This window comes from Dipodomys spectabilis, unplaced genomic scaffold (genome assembly GCF_019054845.1).
Source record: "Dipodomys spectabilis isolate Male_0828 unplaced genomic scaffold, ASM1905484v1 ptg000728l, whole genome shotgun sequence".
Lineage (NCBI taxonomy): Eukaryota > Metazoa > Chordata > Mammalia > Rodentia > Heteromyidae > Dipodomys > Dipodomys spectabilis.
In genome coordinates this window covers 85,903-103,356 of record NW_024871405.1, presented here as the reverse complement: position 1 = coordinate 103,356, position 17,454 = coordinate 85,903, and the positions used below count along the sequence as shown (strand labels likewise).

The following is a 17,454-nucleotide window of genomic DNA, read 5'->3' as shown; positions in this document are numbered from 1 at the left end:
GCTGGAGGCCAGGGCTGGAATCCCTCAGCTCGGGGCCGGGCCCCAGTGCTCCCTTGTTGGGTGCAGTGCGGCTGGGCTGGTGGGGGGGGGGCGGCGGGGGAGAGGGGAGAGTGGGACAGGCCTAGCCTGCTGGACATGCATCCTGATGACAGCCCTCCCCCCCAGCCCCCCTCCCGGCCTCATTCTCTTGCTCGCCATACCTTCAATACATTCGGCATGGGGGAGAACAAGACTCGGTCTCCCCACTCTGTGTCTAGTCCTGGGGTTCCCAGGGCAAAAGCCACGGGGTGGGAATGGTCTGCCTGGAGTCCTGGAGCATCTGACTACAGGTAGTCTCAGGGAAGCCCTGTGGTGGGGCGGGCTGGGGGAGGGCCGGCCATGCCCTAGACGTGGGCCATGGGCAGGGCCAGCCCACGTAGGCCCGGCTGGGTCTCCTCGCTCAGCACCCTGTGCAGGACCACCCTCAGTGACTCCCACCTCCCCAGCTGCATCCCCGCCAGCAAGTACAGGAGGGGCTTGCAGCTGCTGTCCACGCAGGCCAGCAGGGTGGCCAGCGGGGGCAGGAAGGAGAACAGGAAGGCCAAGAGCGGCCACAGGCTCCAGCAGATGACCAGGGGCAGGCGGCAGAAGAGGAGCAGAAGGCCGGAGCTCCGGACGAGGCTGTAAAACTTGGGGCTCTGGCTCGAGGGGGTGCAGCAACTGGCCCAGATGATGAAGGCCATGGTGGCCCCGAAGCCCAGGCCCACCAGGGCCAGCAGCCAGACGATGCTGACTGAATAGTAGCGGACGCAGGTCAGCCAGCGAGCGCCCGCGGTCAGCATGCCGCAGGCATCGGCGGGCAGCAGCACGGCCGGCAGGGCGAGCGCCCAGGCCAGGGCGCACAGCACGGGCGAGGTGATCCGGGGGCGGCGGCGCTGGCAGCAGGCGACGCTGGACAGCCAGCCGTCCAGGCAGAAGCAGGCCAACAGCCACAGCCCCACCGAGAACCACAGAAAGGTGATCACGAAGTAGAGGGTGCTGTCGGCCGAGCCCCGGAGGAGCTGGGCGCAGGAGAACCCCACCTGGCAGGAAAGGAACAGGAAGTCGGCGGCGGCCAGGTTGAGCAGGTAGAGGTTGAGGGCGCCCTTCTTGATGTGGAAAACCAGGTTCCAGATCAGGACGCCGTTGCCCGCCACGCCCCCCGCGCTGAGCACCAGCGTGATGTAGAAGACGACATTGTTGAAGGCTGTCCACGGATTGAAGATATTGATCATCCTGGCCGGCCCAGAAGGCGTTCTGGGGTGACCCTGCCAAAGGGGGTGAGGGACAGATGCTGTGTGCCAGTGTCACAGCGTGGAAAGAAGTGAGCAGGAGCTGTGGGCTTTGGGAGGGGGCTCTCTGTCCAGTGCTCAGCTCCCTGGGCCTGGCAGTGGGCCTGCCTGGGGCCCTCTGTCCCTGGATGGACGAGGTGCACAAATCCCCTGGCAGAGCTCCCAGGGACACTGTGGGGCATCCACACAGGAGAAGGGGCCCCGCTCCTCTTCCATCCGGGACCCAGGGCTCCCTAGAGGATGAAAACACGGTTCACAGCACCGGCTCCAGGATCTGCCCGGACACTCGGTCTGGTGCTGGCAGGAAAGAGGTGCTGGTGAGCACTGGGGGAGGGGGAGGCCCAGCCTCACTCACCCCTGCCAGCCCCAGGCCAGGCCCCCGTGCCCAGGCCTATGGAAGGAGCGCAGTGTGGACACCACTCTGGAGACTCAGGCTTAGGGCAGGAGAAGCATACCTGGGTGGAAGTCACCCAGGGGGAATGCCTGCCCGTGCTGTCCATGGATGTTTCCAGAACAGCAGCTCCCTTTTCTGCCCCCCTAGGACACTCATCCCTCCCTGTTCTGCTGCTGGAGGCAGCAGGCCCCAGGCCCTGGGGTCAGAGGGGCTGAGGAGGGAGAGTCTTGGGAGGGAGATGGAGAGATGGGAGGGAGGGAGGGAGACAGATACTAAGAGACAAGGGATGAACAAGAGAGAAAGAGGAAGGGCGGGAGGGAAGGAGGGAAGGAGATGGCAGAATGGGGGGGGGAGAAGGAGAGGGGGAAAAGAAGGAAATAAAAAGGACAGAGAAGCCGGACACTGGGGGCTCATGTCTCAGAAGGCTGAGATCTGACGATCAGGGCTTGAACCCAGCAGGGGCAGGAAACTCTGAGACTTATCTCCAATAAACTACTCAAAAAATAAAAAAGCCAGAAACAGCACTATGGCTCAAGGGGTAGAGCGCTCGCCTTGAGCAAAAGGAGCTCAGGGACAGCGCCCGGGCCCTGAGTTCAAGCCCCAGGACCAGCTGGGGGGGGGGGGAAGGAGAAAGAAGAGAGGAGAGTCAGGGGGTCAGAGATAGACGGAGACATGAGTCGAGGAACAGAGAATGAGCGAGACAGAGAGACGTAGAGTCTGAGACAGGGAAAACCCACGAGTCCTCGCATTCTCCTCCTACGTCTGCTCCAGCCGTGAACCTGCCGGAGCACGCTTACTGCTCAGGCCCAGGCCCACCGGAGGCCCCCACTCCCCTGCGCTGTAGATGAGGCTGTGATGACCATCCCCCCGCGCCCCGCCCCCCGGGCCGGCTAGCAGGGTGGGACCTGGAGCTTGATGCTGGTGTCATGGTGGTCTGGGGGTGACAGGGGGTCAGACCCCTCTCCTGCCTGGATCTCAGTTTCCCCTGGGCTCACAGGCCCCTGCACAGACCCTGGGCGGCCAGCAAGGCCGGCACGGGCAGGGCTCTGGTGAGTGGGGAAGGTCCTCTGGTGCTCTCAAAATGGGGATCTGAGTTGCTACCACCGACAGACCCAGAGCTTTCCAGAAGCTGCTGCCCAGGCCCCCTTCCTCCACCTGCCTCCCACACTGCGTCCTCCCCCGAGGTCCCGGGAGCTGCCCCGTCCACCTGCCAGTCCAGCCTGCAGCAGAGGTCCCTGGGGCAGTGGCAGGGACGGGCGGCTCACCGGCTCACGGGGCAGTCTGTCCCCAGCTCTCACTTCACACTCCCTGCTAGGCCTTCAGCTTCTCTCCAGCCGACCGGGGCCGTCTGTCCCCAGCTCTCTGTCCACAATCCCTGCCGGGGGGTCCTACAGGGCCCTAAATCCTGTGATGTCCCCTGGGGCTTGGCTGGCTGGACCTGGCGGCCAGCGCCAGTTCCCTAGAAGTGGGAGGTGTGGTCATGAGCTCAAACGCTGTCACCGATAGTGTGGGCCGCCCTTTCCTTCCTCCTCGCCCATCAGGGAGGGAAGACTGAAACGAGCAGCACGCCACCTATTCTAGAATGATCCTGAGACAGACAGATCCAAGGCGGCACAGCATAGCATGCAAATTTATTGGGGGGGGGTGGATTTGTTGACGCCAGTGGTCCAGGTGACTAGTACCAGCAGATGTTGCAGTCTGACCAGAGAAGGCACGAAGATACACGTCCTGGGGGCCAAGTGCGCTCTTCCTGGCCGGAATGCATCGCAGCAGGCGGAGTCCTGAAGCTGGCCTCAGCCCCACACCCATGGGCCTCGGGCTGGGAGAGAGGCCACGGACCTGCATACACACAGGCACACACATACACACGCGTGTGTACATACACACACACAAGCACACACGTACATACATATGGACACATCCGTGTGCATACACACAGGCACCACACATGCATGCACATGCACAGAAGTGCACACAGGCACATACACGGAGACAGAGCAAATGAGAATATCACCAAGTTTCCCCGCCAGGAGCCCCAGGAGCCTCGCCAAGGACTCGGCCTCTTTCCTACGAAGACTGAGGACATTCATGTGGGATTTCACATGTGGCGCAAAAGTGCTGCCTTCAGCTGGGCGCCGGTGGCTCACACCTGTCCTAGCTACTCAGGAGGCTGAGATCTGAGGATCGCGGTTCCAAGCCGGCCTGTGCAAGAAAGTCTCCAGCTGAAAATGGAGCTGTGGCTCAAGTGAAAGAGCGTCATCCCTGAGCAAAAGAGCTGAGGGGCAGCGCCCAGCCCTGAGCCCAGGCTCCAGGACTGGCCCTTACTGGCATGGCGGGGTAGGCGGGGTGCCCTGGGCGGGCAGCAGCGAGGGGCCCTCTGGGGAGCCACAGCGGAGCGAGCACTTTATTCCGCCCAAGCGCTGTAGTCTGCGTAGCCACTGGGTCTGCATGAGTTGGGCCACGGTAAGGCATCACCGACCCCGAGACCACACGGCCTCCAGCCCAGCGGGCGGGGTCCTGCACGCGGTGTGCTCATTGGTGCCCGCTGAGTCAAGCCCCCAAACTCGGGTCATCCTCACGAGCCTGTCCTGCATCTCTCCGACCGAGTCCCTCATTTGAGTGGTTCTGCATAGTGTGACCCTATGTACCACAGCGCGGTGATGTAGGTAATGGGGGGCCGTGGCCAGGGTCATGCACAGTACTGCTTGGGGCCTATGGACATTGTTCATGTCCCTCATGCTCATAGGCTTTGCTTCTGCCCACCCTCCAAGGCATTTATCTAGAACCTTCCAACCCTCCTCTTGCAGAAGAGATTGCCACCATGGTGGTCCAGATCACTGGAAAGAAGGAGCTGTCCTCATGTCCAGCCTGAGCACACTGACCACGTGGAGAAAGCGAGGCCTCCGGCAAAGGAGACCCCGGAATCCCCGGGCGTGCACAGCCGGCGGTGGGGAGCTGTCCTGCAGGATGACCCCCCACATCTGTGCTGGGCAGCTTTTCCATCACACCGGGTGCTCTACAGCGCCACCGCCAGCTTTCTGGGGGTTCATTGGAGATGAGAGTCTCACGTACTTTCCTACCCAGGCTGGCTTTGAATTGTTTCCCTCAGATCTCAGCCTCTGGAGAAGCTGGGATGACAGGCATGAGCCACCAGCGCCTGCTTCATCAGAATAACCGAGTCCCCAGCATTTACTGACCACATGGGGGTGTTGGGGAAGCAGACAGCCGAGGGGACCCCGTGGCTCCCAGTGACCCTCGCCACCTCTCAGAGTCTGGCACCACCTAGACACTGCCGGCATGGTGGCGGGACTCTGGGTCAGAGAGGGAAGGATCTGGGCTGCGAGAGAGACAGGAGTCCTGGAACGGCGTGAGACTGAGCCAGGTTCCCACCCGGGGCTGAGGGTTGGCTGATGTGGGCCAGGCCTCATAGTGGACACTGGGACCAGCAAAAACCCGAGCATCCAGCAAGGTGTGGTAGCAGCGGGCAGTGGAGGCGTGGTCCGGGGCCGCTGGCCCCTGCTCCCGGAGCACAGGCTGTCCCTCCGCGGTGGGAGGGGCCCGGGCTACGCTGGCTTCTTGGAATGTGTGGCTGTGGCCCAGGGCTGACATCCTGTTCCTGGGAACTCTGTACTGCCAGAGCAGCCCTGGTGGGTCCTGGACCAGCCCCAGGCCTGGGCCTCGCCTCATGCTCCTGCGCCTGGAATCCCCCACTTCCCACCCATCTGCCTTGCTGAGGCCTGGGAGGGGGAAGCTCCTAGCAGTCAGCCTCACGCAGGGTGAGGGCGGCCTCCACACCCGTCCCTGTGGCTCCAGGAGCAGAAGAGGGGGTACAGCTGGGGTGGGGGCCGTGTTCGCTGGCTGGACCTGGAGCTTGCTGCCCGCTGGGAGGACGGACTGTCTGAGCACTGGATGGGGAGCAGGTCTGAGCTTAGACAGCTGGTCACTGGCCCTGGAGACTGCATACCCCTGCGGTCATACCCTGGCAGTTGTGTGGGGGGAGGGAGGTAGCTGTTTCCATGGAAACCTCAGGAGGAAGCTGCACCTTTGGGCCTGCTCAGGAAGGAGCCTTGTTCACAAGGCCCAGGAAGGAGAGTCTGTGCATCCTCCAGCCCCTGGGTGCTCTCTGGAGGAGGGGCTGTCCCAGGGTCCCCAGGGAGCAGCTGAGGTGACTCCAGGTCAGAGTTACACTTCTTGTGTGTGTGTGTGTGTGTGTGTGTGTGTGTGTGTGTGTGTGTGTGTGTGCATGCACGCACGCATGCGTACATGCACGCCAATCAAGCGTGTGCATGTGCCAATCCTAGGGCTTGAACTCAGGATTTGGGTGCTGTCCCTGAACTTTGATGCTCAAGGTAAGTGCTCTACTTTGAGTCACAGCACCACTTGTGACTTTTTGGTGATTAACTGCAGATGAGAATTTCAAGGCCTTTCCTGCCCAGGGTAGCTTTGAACCACAAACCCACCCCACAAGTGTGGACCCCAGAGCATGGACCTCAGGCGTGGGGCGTGGACCTTGGAGTGTGTCAACCTTCCTCTGGTACCGCCCTCTGTTACACCCTGGTGTAGACAAGCAGCGATAGCGGGAGGCTGCTGCTGCTTCGGGTAGCCCGGGGGCAGCGGAGAGCCAGTGGGGCCCAGGCGGGCACCGGCCGTGTGGACCCGCGCAGCCCTCGGGAGGGCCCAGAGATTTCTCTAGAAGACTGTCTCTCCCAGAGAGCTGCCCGGGGACGCTGGGACAACACTGAGCCACAGGACGAGCTCATCATCAGAGGCCTCCCGCGGATGGCATCCCTTCCCCACGGTGGGCAGTGCCCCGAACCCGTGGGGGCGGGATCCACGGGGGGGCCCTCAGGCGGCGATGTCCACGAGGCCCCTGCGGGAGGCGTCCCTGCGGGCCCCCAGCTCCGCCTCGTCCCCCAGGGCGCGCTGCAGCACCCGCCGGAGGGGCTCTCGCAGCCTCTGGCCAGGGGCGCTGCCCAGGCCGAAGTAGATGGCGGGCTTGGCTGCGCTGTGCACGGAGGCCAGGAGGAAGCTGAAGTGGTAGAAATGGGGAGGGATGCGCCAGTGCAGGCTGCCGGACAGCCAGTAGATGCCAAAGGGCAGGCCGCAGAAGAGGAAGAGGAGGGCGGCCAGCAGGACCAGAGCGGGGAAGCCGCGGGGCTGGGCGCGCTGCGGGCCTCGCTCGGTCCGCAGCAGCAGCAGCAGGCTGCTCCCGCACAGCATGCAGCACAGGGTCCCCAGCAGCGCGGCCGTCGCCAGCCACAGCGCCCCGCACAGCTGGCCGCTGGGCGCCCCGAAGACCAGGGTGCAGCTGCCACTGAGCAGCAGGTCCAGCAGCAGGCAGAGCGCCCAGGTGAGCGCGCACACGCACGTGGCGAGGTAGCGGGGCCGGCGGCACAGGTACCAGGCCGGGAAGAGGGCATCCAGACACTGCTCCGTGCTGATGGCCGCCAGGAGGCCCAGGCCCACGAGGTAACAGAAGAAGCGCAGCGTGCTCAGGGAGGCCTGGAGCAGGTACGGGAAGTGCAGCCGGCCGGGCAGCAAGTCGGGGACCACGGCCACCATGTGGCAGCCCAGGAAGAGGAGGTCGGCGCAGGCCACGTCCAGGAGGTAGATGGAGAAGGGGTTCCTGTAGACATGGCGGCTGAGGAGCCACAGCACCACCCCGTTCCCCAGCAGCCCCCCCAGGCCGAGGAGCTCGGTGAGGGACAGCATGGCCAGGTTAAACGGCACGTCCGCGTCCTGGCTGAGGGCGGACTCCAGGTCGCGTCCGGCATCTCTCCCTTCCATCATGGACGGAGCACGAAGGTTGGAGACTCAGGAAGCCGGGCACGGCTGCTCTGCTCCCTCCTGACGCCCCCTGGAGCAAAAGGACACCCGAGTCTCGTGCCCAGGAGCCCACCACCCTGCCCACACCGGAGGAGCCGCAAGGACGGCGTGAGCCGGAGGGCGGCCACCCGCCTGCCGCCCGGCCCTGTCACCTGACCTCGCTAGACCTCCCAGGCGAAGGCTCTTTCCGGAAAGGTTTCCGCCAGCACTTAAGCCCCAGTCCCCCGGGGCCTCTAATGGGGCTTTCAGCAGGATGGACCCCACAGCCTGCGGGGTGGGAGAGTTGGGGGGGTGGGAATGAGCACCGTGATGCCCTGGTGCTCCTCAAAAGCAGCCTGGCTTGATTCAAAGTGGAGAGTTAAGCTGGCACCGGTGGCTCACACCTGTCATCCTAGCTACTCAGGAGGCTGAGAGCTGAGGATCACGGTTCAAAGCCAGCCTGGGCAGAAAAGTCCGTGAGACTCTTATCCCCAATAAACCACTTGAAAACCTAGAAGTGGCGCTGTGGCTCAAGCAGTAGAGTGCTCGCCTTGAGCTGAAGAGCGCAGGGACAGCGCCCAGGCCCAGAGACTGACAACCCCCCCCCCAAAAAAAAGGCAGCAGGCTGTCTGGGAGAGGGGTGGCCTAGGGTCCGACAGCCCTGGCAGGCTTAAACAGCTCAACTTCCAGGCCTTTCTTCCATGTCCCATGAAGCTTTGCGGCCAATGGGCTCCAGCCCACCAGCCTGGCCAGGGTGGGGACCCCAGGCCGCCATGCCACACCGTGTCCCCACGCCCTGTGGCAGGACTCCAGTCCTCTCTGACCTCGGCTGTCACGTTCCTCTCCCTGCCCACCCCCTTCCTTTGGGGGAGGGGTGCCCGGCCCTGTGGTGATGCTGAGCTGGGCACCAGCTTCCTGCCGCCCCTGCCTGGAGCTGGCCAGGTGGAGGATTCTGGAGGTGGCGCCGGTTCTGCTGAACACCAACACCTGTGGCAAGATGGCATGCACCGGCGGCCCCTGGGCATGCCCCCCACCCCGCCCCCACCCTTGTCAGGAGGAGACCCCAGCAGGGCAGTGGGACAGGACCCCACAGGACCGGCCCCTCCTCCCCTCGGACAGCCGGGCGGGGCGGCCTGGAAGGAGGAGAGGCGGGGCGTTAGCCCACCCACGCCAGAGCCGCCCCCGCCACACACTGCCGGTCCACCAGAGCTGCCTCCACCACCCAGCCAGGCTTTGCCCTGCGGGAGCCCGCTGGCTTCTCCGGCCCTGTGTGGGGCTTGGCACCCACTCCCCAGCCCCCTTGTGTACCCACAGGAGCCTGTGTGCCGAGGGTCCAGGCAGAGGCTGGGGACACAGCCTCACGCACCCGGGGGAGAGCCTGACCTGGAGGGGAGAGGGGAGCCATCCCAGGAGGGGGGCGGGAGGGGGGGGTTGGAGGAGGAGGCGGGCAGGGGAGGGGGCAGACTGGAGGAGGGGAGTGGGAAGGTAATTGGGGGTCCTGGTGTGAGTGATGGGGCAGGCCCCGGGGGGCGCCTGGCCTCTCTGGGGCCTGGGCAGGGGCTCTGGAGGCTGGGTGCGCTCCGTGTGCGAGGCTGCGCAGTTGGCTCTGGGATGCGGGGGCTATGGAGGAGCCTGGCGCTCAGAAGGGGCAGGGGTGCAGGGGGAGGGGGCGGACGATCTGGTATTCACTCCATCCCTGGCTGGGAATCCCAGGGTTGGGAAGGGCAGGGGTGTGGCTCCTGCCAGGGCCCGACTGCACAGGGGACCCCTGAGAGAGCTCCCCACCCCTCCCTGCCCCTTCCCTGCCCCCTCTCCCAGCTCTCTCTCTACCCCAATATGAGGCTCGGTGTCTGCAGGGAGTGTGATGGGGACACCACCTCTGCTGGAGGACCGGGCCTTGCGCTGCGTCGCCCTCCCGGCCCCGGCTCGGGGCTGGCCATAGGGGGCCAGCCCGGCCCAGCCCAGCCCAAGTCAGAGGGCAGAGGCCAGGCCTCCACCCACTGCCGGCCTCCCCCATGCAGCCGGCAGACCAGAGGGCAGACACCCAGGGGACGCTGAGCTCCAGGACCGGCCCCGGGTCCCCCCCTGCCCACAGGCCGCCCTGGCCGCCTACCGTTCCCTGTCCTGCCAGCTCCAAGCCTGCGCCTGGCTGGGCAGCGGCTCCAGGGCAAGCTCAAATCACACGGCGTCCGCCGGGCCGGGCCCGGAAGGAGCCTCTCTGGAGACCTCGCTCCTCTTCAGGGCTCGGCTGCTGTCCAAGGATGGGCAGAAAGCGAAGGCCAGCTCCGTGCAGCCTTCCGGGCAGAGGCACATGGGGGACTGGGGGGAGGGGGAGGGGAAGGCAGGGGGGCGGGGCCAGGCGGTGATGGGCAGAAAGCGAAGGCCAGCTCCGCGCAGCCTTCGTGGGGGACTCAGGGGACTGGGGGAGGGGCGTGAGGCGGTGACCTCACCTCTCCTCACCAGGCCCAGAGACCACTTCTCCTGTGGTGGGCCTCGTCCGTGGCCATGCTCGGGAATTCAGTGCTCTTTGCTTGTCTGAAAAGGGAGAACTCTCATAACGCTGTCCTCTGACTCCCTGCTGTTAAGGAGATCCTAGATGGCAGAGGGATTGAGAGAGAGAGACAGAGACAGGTAGATTGAGAGAGAGCGCGCATACACGCAAGTGCAGATTCTAGCTCTTAGGCCTCCAAGACCCAGGTCCCAGCAACTCTTTCTCTACCTTTGTGCAGTGAAAACAAAACAAAACAAAACAAAAAAACAAATTTAGTGCCAGAGAAAAACCAGGTGAAAAAGTACAGCAGAGGGGCCGATCAGCTGCACTGGACATGGATGAAAGTGAACCGAGCAACTCAAGGGCGGCGATGGGAGGGAGGGAAGGAGAGGGAACGAGGGAGCTGCTGACAATAAGCAAAAGGAAAGAAACGTGCACGCCACCATGTGGAAGAAATCGTTTCGTTGTCAAAGTCTGTAGAGTTCCTAAGCTTTGTAGATCCAGATAATGACAATTAGCCCTGGGAAGGTTAAAATGTGTTGGTGACTTTAGCTAAGTATCACTACGCCACAATGCTGTGAAATTTATGCAATTACTTAAACTCAATAAAGAAAAGAAAATCCACGTTTAAGAAGGCGTGGTAGAGGAGCGCCAAAGGTGCGGCATTCGGGTGTCCCACAGCAGCTGCCTGCGCCCTGGGCGCTGTGTCAACTCCACGCAGGAAGTCTACTTACCTGTTGGTTTTGACACTGGGGTTTGAACCCAGGGCTTCCTGCTTGCCAGAATGGTGCTCTACCACTTGAGCCACACCCTCAGTCTCCTTTATCTTTTCTTTTCTCTTACTTTTTTTTTAGGCAGGGTCTTGTACTTTTCCCCAGGTGGCCCTTGGACGGCGATCCTCCGACCAGCACCTTCTGAGTTCAGGGATTATAGAAGTAAAGCCATACCTGACTCGTTTGTTAAGATGGGGGTCTGGCTTTTTTTTGGCCTATTTTGACTTCTTAATCCTCCTTTCTCTGTCTCCCAAGTAGCTGTGATGACAGGCGTGAGCCACCATACCCAGCCTTGTTCATGTCTTCACCTGTGCTGTAGCTCTACCTGCCTACTGAGCCAGGCTGGAGCAAGTTGCAGCTCAGACAGTCCCTCCCAACATGCGTGTGGGCATTTCCGAGCCCTGGCATCCTCCGTCACACTTGGAAATCAAATGCCAGAGACGTGCTGGTCCTGACATCCACTGAGCCATCGGTTCAGATTCTGCCCCTCAGCTGCACATCCCACGCCCTCCCTTCTCCCCTCCCCCAGGGCTGGCACGTGGGGGTGGGGCTGCTGGCTGTTCCCTGCAGGCCCTGCCCACCGAGGCGGCTGCGGCGGAGAACCCAAGGGCCCTGCTCCCTCCGTGTTCTTCTCCCTTTTGCTTTGCTTCTGCCTCCGTCTGTGAACTTTCCCTGCCTGGTAGCGGAAGCTGATTCCCGTGTGTGTGGACTTCAAGCTCTTGAAAAGTCAGCTCCTTTTCTCTGTTTGCAACACTGGCTAGCAGCTGGTCAGCCTCCTGCTCCCTGGAGGTCTGCGCTGAGACTGGCCCTCTGACGCTCCGCGTGCCTGCCCAGGACGGGTCCCAGGGAAGCGGGGAGCTTGGCTCCACTGTCACCATGGGGCTGTGACAATGGCAAAGGCCGTGTGTGGCGTGATAGGAATCAGAAGGACGCTGGTGCTGGGCTGGGTCGCTGGGACCCTCTGGCGGCGGGGCGTCTGCCCACGAGGGCGTTGAGGGCTGAGACGCTGGGCCGTACCTGAGCTCACAGAGAAAACCACAGCTCCTGCTTCTGGCTACACAGGGTGTCTCATAAAAAGAACTAGCAGCCCCAAGCCCTGCCTGTGGACGTGACCAGCGTGGGATGGCGTCCCTGGGTCCCGCCCAGGTGAGACCACCTCATGGCTCACTGGCTGTGCGGAGGGCAGCCAGCTGCAGGACAGGAAGGAGAAAGCCAGAGCCTGGGACTCCACTGAGATCACAGGAGCCCAGAAAGACAGGAAGTTAAAAAAAAAAAAAGCTTACACAATGGGTCAATAAGAGGGAAACCAATGCCATCTGCACTGTTTTATTTAAAGATTAGTAAAACTGAACAACTTGAAGTGGGCCGATTCAGAAGACAGAAAATGATAGAGGCAGAGCCATGGAGTCCCGACATTAATTGATGCCAGGGGCTGTGTGCCAACACATCCGGCCAAACTCCTTGAAAGACACAAAGCAAAACGTGTGGCGATCTCAGCCCAAGAAAGCGAGCTTGGAATTCAACTCCTTTCATCCTGGTGGTACCGGGGTTTGAACTCAGGGCCTTGTACTTGCTCAATGGGCATTCTACCACTGTGTAATGCCTCCAGCCCCTAACTGGAAGCTTTCTCTCCAGTAAACGTCTCATTCCAAATGGCTTTGCTGTAAAATAGTCAAGAAATTAATAATCCATCTGGGCCTGCTGGTGCACACCTGCAATCCCAGCTATTTGGAAGCCAAAATGTTTGGCTTTCCCCCACTATTTTTTCTGCTAGAGCTTTTCTTCAAGCGCTTCCTCTGGGTCATGTGGTGAGTTAGAAAGAGTGGCAGGATCGCGGTCTAGGAATTCCTCTTTGGCTTACCTCGCAAGGGTGATTTTTTCAGAGTGGGCAGGGATGGGGGAGATGTGTACAGCTACCAGCCTTTTCTTTTCCTGTCTCACAGAACATGAAGTCCCCCTAGACCCTCTTTTACTTCTCTACATTCTTCCCAGAGAACACGTCGCTTCCTCCAGCACCTTTTTAATGGTTCTAAGTCTCTTTGTGTCCTGAGCACAGTGTCGGGATGTTCGGCCATCACGTTCACCTACGCAGTACATTATTTTGTCATTTCAGATCTGGAATGGGCTCTGTAGTGGTTTTCTGTTGCTGTTCACGCAGTGAGAGCTGCTGGTGCAGTATCTGGCAGGCTGAGAGTGGGAATAGACTACGTTTATTAGGAGCACTGTCTGTTTATATACGGCACACACACAAAGAAAGGAAGTCTTCATTGGGAGGATAGGACAGTTTCACAAGGCCAACAGGTTACAGGAGATGCATTCGACCAAAAGGTAGCAAGAGATATACAAGGCACAAATGTTTTTCACACATAGGGGAAGGGTTGAGGGATTGTTTATGTGTTTAAGGGGCACGAAGAGCACACCCAGCATGCCATCCCCCGAGGTCCCAGCCGGGGCATCTGGCTTGTCGCCCAGACTTGGAAGGAGTTTTCTCTTTCCCCCAAGGCTGCAGCTGGGTGCCCTGACTGTTACCAGGACTATGGAGGACTTTTCTCCTCGCTCGCTCGCCAGCACACATAAACCTCACAGAGGGGCTGGGAAGGTGGCTCAGTGGTAGAGCGCTTGCCTTGCATGCCTGAGGCCCTGGGTTCGATTCCTCAGCACCACATAAGCAAAAAGAAAAAAAGCCGGAAGTGGCGCTGTGGCTCAAGTGGTAGAGCACTAGCCTTGAGCTGAAGAGCTGAGGGACAGCGCCCAGGCCCAGAGATCAGGCCCATGACTGGACCCAAAAAAACAAACAAAAACCTCACAGAGCCCATGAATCCTCAGGTGGGCTCACAGGAGCCTGTGCCTCCAACGCTTTCCATAGTTTGGGCTGTTTCATCCTTGAGACCTTAGGTGTCCCCAAAGCCTGGTGCTCCTGGGAGGTGGTGGAACCCTTAGGAGGCAGGGCCGAAGGAGGAAGTGACATCACTGGGGTGGGGCTTAGAGCAAGTGAGACCACTGGGTGGGGTTTAATGGAAATTAGTGTAGTTGTGGGGGGTGGGGCCTAATGGGAGGAAGTGAGCACAAGGCGCCCAGCGCTGAGCACACGCCCGGCAGTGCAGGAGGACGCGGGAGAGCGCCCAGCGCTGTGCACACACCCGTCCGTGGCAAACGCTCTGTGACAGCTTGGTGTCCACATGGGAGACAGGTTTAAGCCCCGCCCACAGAAACAGAATCTCCCTCAAAAGGATCTGGGCCTCTCTCAGGCCTGAATCCATCATGATTCCGGAAGAAAACAGGAGACAGCATCGTCGTAAAACAGACAACAGGAGTCGGGGGAAATACACACGGTGGCCCTAATCCACATGAAAAGCGTTTTGTTTTTATTGGTGTGTGTGTGGTGCTGGGATCACACTCAGGACCTCCTGCTAACCTGCTCTGCTTTAGTTATTTTGGGATAGGTCTAGTACTTATGTCTGGGCTGATACCCTTCTGTTTATACTTCCTGAGTAGCTGAGGTGACAGGTGGTAGCACCGTGCTCAACTTCTGGTTAGGAAGGGAGTCTAAGACCTTTGTATCTTCGAGGCAGCCCCACGATCATCCTGCGGTCTCCCGAGTAGCTGCCATCACAGGTGTGAGCCACTACTTGACCTGGGCTTCACAGCTCATGCCTGCAATCCCAGCACTCAGTCGGCAGAGGGAGGAGGATCTACAGATTCAGCTCAGCCTGCACGAATTTTTTTTTTTAACATTTAAAAGAGAAGCCTAAGAAAATAACACAAGCCATCGTTCAGGAAAAAAGTCATCCACATCTCTATTTGTCTGTCTGCCACTATCTATCTATCTATCTATCATCTATCTATCTATCTATCTATCTATCTATCTATCTATCTATCTATCTATCTATCTATCTATCTATCTACCTATGCGGCGCCTGATAAAGGGTTTGTATCCACAATGTGTAAAAGAGACAACTCCTGAACAGAGAGACAAACCGCCTGATAAGAAACAGGACTTCGGGGCTGGGAAGGTGGCTCAGTGGTAGAGTGCTTGCCTTGCATGGATGAGGCCCTGGGTTCAATTTCTCAGCACCAAATAAGCAGAAAAAGCTGGAAGTGGTGCTGTCGTTCAAGTGGTAGGGTGCTAGCCTTGAGCTGAAGAGCTGAGGGACAGTGTTCAGGCCCCACGACTGCCCCCCCCCAAAAAAAGAAGAAACAGGACTTTCCAAAAGAAAAGATGAAAATACTATAATGGAACCGACTCTTACAAAGGTGGAGTGGGAAGGGGAGGTGGTGGAGGAAATCTAGAGGGAGTGAGTTGGCTCAAACACATCAGATATGTGTGTGAAAATGTCACCGTGGAGCTCACGGCCAGCCAGGGGTCAGGATGGTGAGGAAAGTCTGGCACAGCATGGGACTGAGCCGGGCTCCCCGCCCGGCCCGGCCAGGGCTGGCTGAAGTGGAGGAGGAAGCAGGGGAGCCTGGGCTCTGGCTCCTGTGAGCACACGCTGTCCCTCCGCGGTGGGAGGGGCCCAGGCTACGCTGGCTTCTTGGAGTGTGTGGCTGTGGCCCAGGGCTGACGTCCTGTTCCCAGGAACTCTGTCCTGCCAGAGCAGCCCTGGTGGGTCCTGGACCTGAGGCAGGGAGGTGGACACGGGCCTGGGCCTCGGGTCTGCGTGAGGCCTGGGAAGGGGCAGCTGGGAGCAGAGAGCCCCGGTCATTCAGAGGATGAGCTGGGCTCCGGCTCTTTGATGGGGGCCTTGGCTGTTTTGGGGGGAAGGGGGACAGACAGGGTGGGGAGAGGCGGGCTGCTGTGCAGCCTGGGGAAGGTGATGGGAGGTGGAGGCCAGGGAGGCCCAGCTGCTCACTGGCCTGGGCCTCCTTGGAGGCCTGCTGGGGCCAGGGTCCTCTGGGCTTGAAGGCCCCAGGGCAGGAGCAGGGGCAGGGGGAGACCTGAGCTCAGCTGAGTGACAGGGGTGGGGGTCTGTGGCCTGGGCTGCACCCACCCAGAGCCTTGCCTTACGGGACTCTGACCCCCTCTTCCCGTTTCTTCTTGAAAAGATCTGTAGGCAGAAGGTCTGTCGTGTGTACCATGCCGGGAGGGGCACAGAACGGGATGCCTGTGTGCAGCCCTGCCTGCCCCAAGATTGGCTGTGAGACATTGCTGGGATTCCTTCTCAAACTCGGATGGCAGTGACACCAGCTGTGGCCACGAGATGCGTGGTCCCAGAGGATGCTGGACCTGCAGTTCCTGGAGGAATCCACACAAGGAGTCCACGTGTGGCCACCCTGGTTTTCAGTTTTGTTTTTGTCATTTTAAGCTTACTTATTCTCTTTGATTTGGCTTTATTTGGAACTGGCATAGAAGGGTTGAACATACCTACATACACATATATATTTTTTCCTGCCTACACTGGGACTTGAACTCAGGGCCTGCATGCAGCCCCTTAGCTTTGTGTGCTTAAGGCCGGCACCCTGCCATGTGAGCCACAGCACCATTTCCGGGACCCTGTCATCTTACCTCCACTTGAGGTTCCCTTTGCAGTTTCCCGATGCTAACTGCTTCCTGCCATTCCTCCCTCACGGGTTTAAGACCCTCTGATTTTTTAGGGTGTGGGAAGTTGAACTCGGTCTCTGGTTACTTCTTGCTCACATACGGCTTTGGCCTAGATCAGAGGTCTTTCGCTCTTACTCTTAGTGTTGATGGAGACATCTGAGGTGGATGGGATTCAAGTCCTGGATGATCCAGGGGACCCCTGTAAAAGGAGATGTCTGACCAGCCGTGCTGGGGCCGCGCAGACCCAGCTGGGCCCGGGAGACATCCCAGCTACACAGCAGCCGTTCCCACAGTGACGGCCACCAGGCAGCAACACTGAACGCTGCCATCTTCTCTTAGCACCTGAACGCAGAGGAGCGTGAGGACAGAGGCGGCGGACCCGGCACTGGCCAGGGCTCAGCTATGCCGGCTGGGCTGTCTGAAGCCCAGCGGGCACACGGTGTGGCTGCCTGTGCGTTAGGTGGGAAACCAAGGGCCTTCCCGTCCGGCTGCCGGAGGCCTGCGGTGCCCTGGACGCCCTCACACAGCTCAATGCTGCAATTCCGCCACGCGAGCCACTTCTAGAGACTGGAGAGAAGAGTCTCGTGAGTTTTCTTCTGCCTGAGCTGGCTTCCAACCTTGATCTTCAGATCTCAGCCACCAGAGCCCCCAGCCAAGTATTCCCTAGAGAAGCAATTCAGTGGCATTTCCTCTTGCTGTTACTTTGCCTAGTGTCGTTTTTCCTCCTGTTATTATCAACTTTGCAGGACTGGGCTCCAGCCCAGGGCCCCAAGCTAGGCACGGGCTCGGCAGTGGGCAACACCCACAGGCCCTTTCTTCCTGTTATTCTTGGTTATGTAACCCGAGTTTTCAGTTCATGATTATCTTCCACAGAACCAGCACTGTTCCCTTAGTTTCAGGCTTTATTTCTACCTCACACTTTCCTATTTTCATTTCCCTGAAAATGAAGTGACTTTTTTTTTTTAATTACTAGTACTAGCAGTAAGATTTATTGCCAGCAGCAGGGTTTGAACTCAGGACCTCACACTTGCTCGGCTGTCTTGCTCGCTGGCACTCTCCCCGTTGACCCAAATGCCACTCAGATGTGGGATTGCGCATGCGCGTCTTTCCCCTTCCAACACTGCGCTCTGCGGAATCTTCCA

General features: G+C 60.0%; 3 protein-coding genes across 3 annotated transcripts in view; 1 reads left to right on the top strand and 2 right to left on the bottom strand.

Moving 5' to 3' along the window:
• Window positions 1-17,454, top strand: part of Dhcr7 (7-dehydrocholesterol reductase) — a 365,017-nt gene that overhangs the window by 291,122 nt on the left and 56,441 nt on the right. The window lies entirely within an intron of this gene.
• On the bottom strand, window positions 384-1,253 carry Mrgprg (MAS related GPR family member G). Its single transcript, XM_042672606.1, has one exon. The coding sequence runs from the start codon at window positions 1,251-1,253 to the stop codon at window positions 384-386; it is 870 nt and encodes a 289-aa protein (XP_042528540.1).
• Window positions 6,550-7,494, bottom strand: Mrgpre (MAS related GPR family member E). The gene has a single exon (XM_042672604.1). The coding sequence runs from the start codon at window positions 7,492-7,494 to the stop codon at window positions 6,550-6,552; it is 945 nt and encodes a 314-aa protein (XP_042528538.1).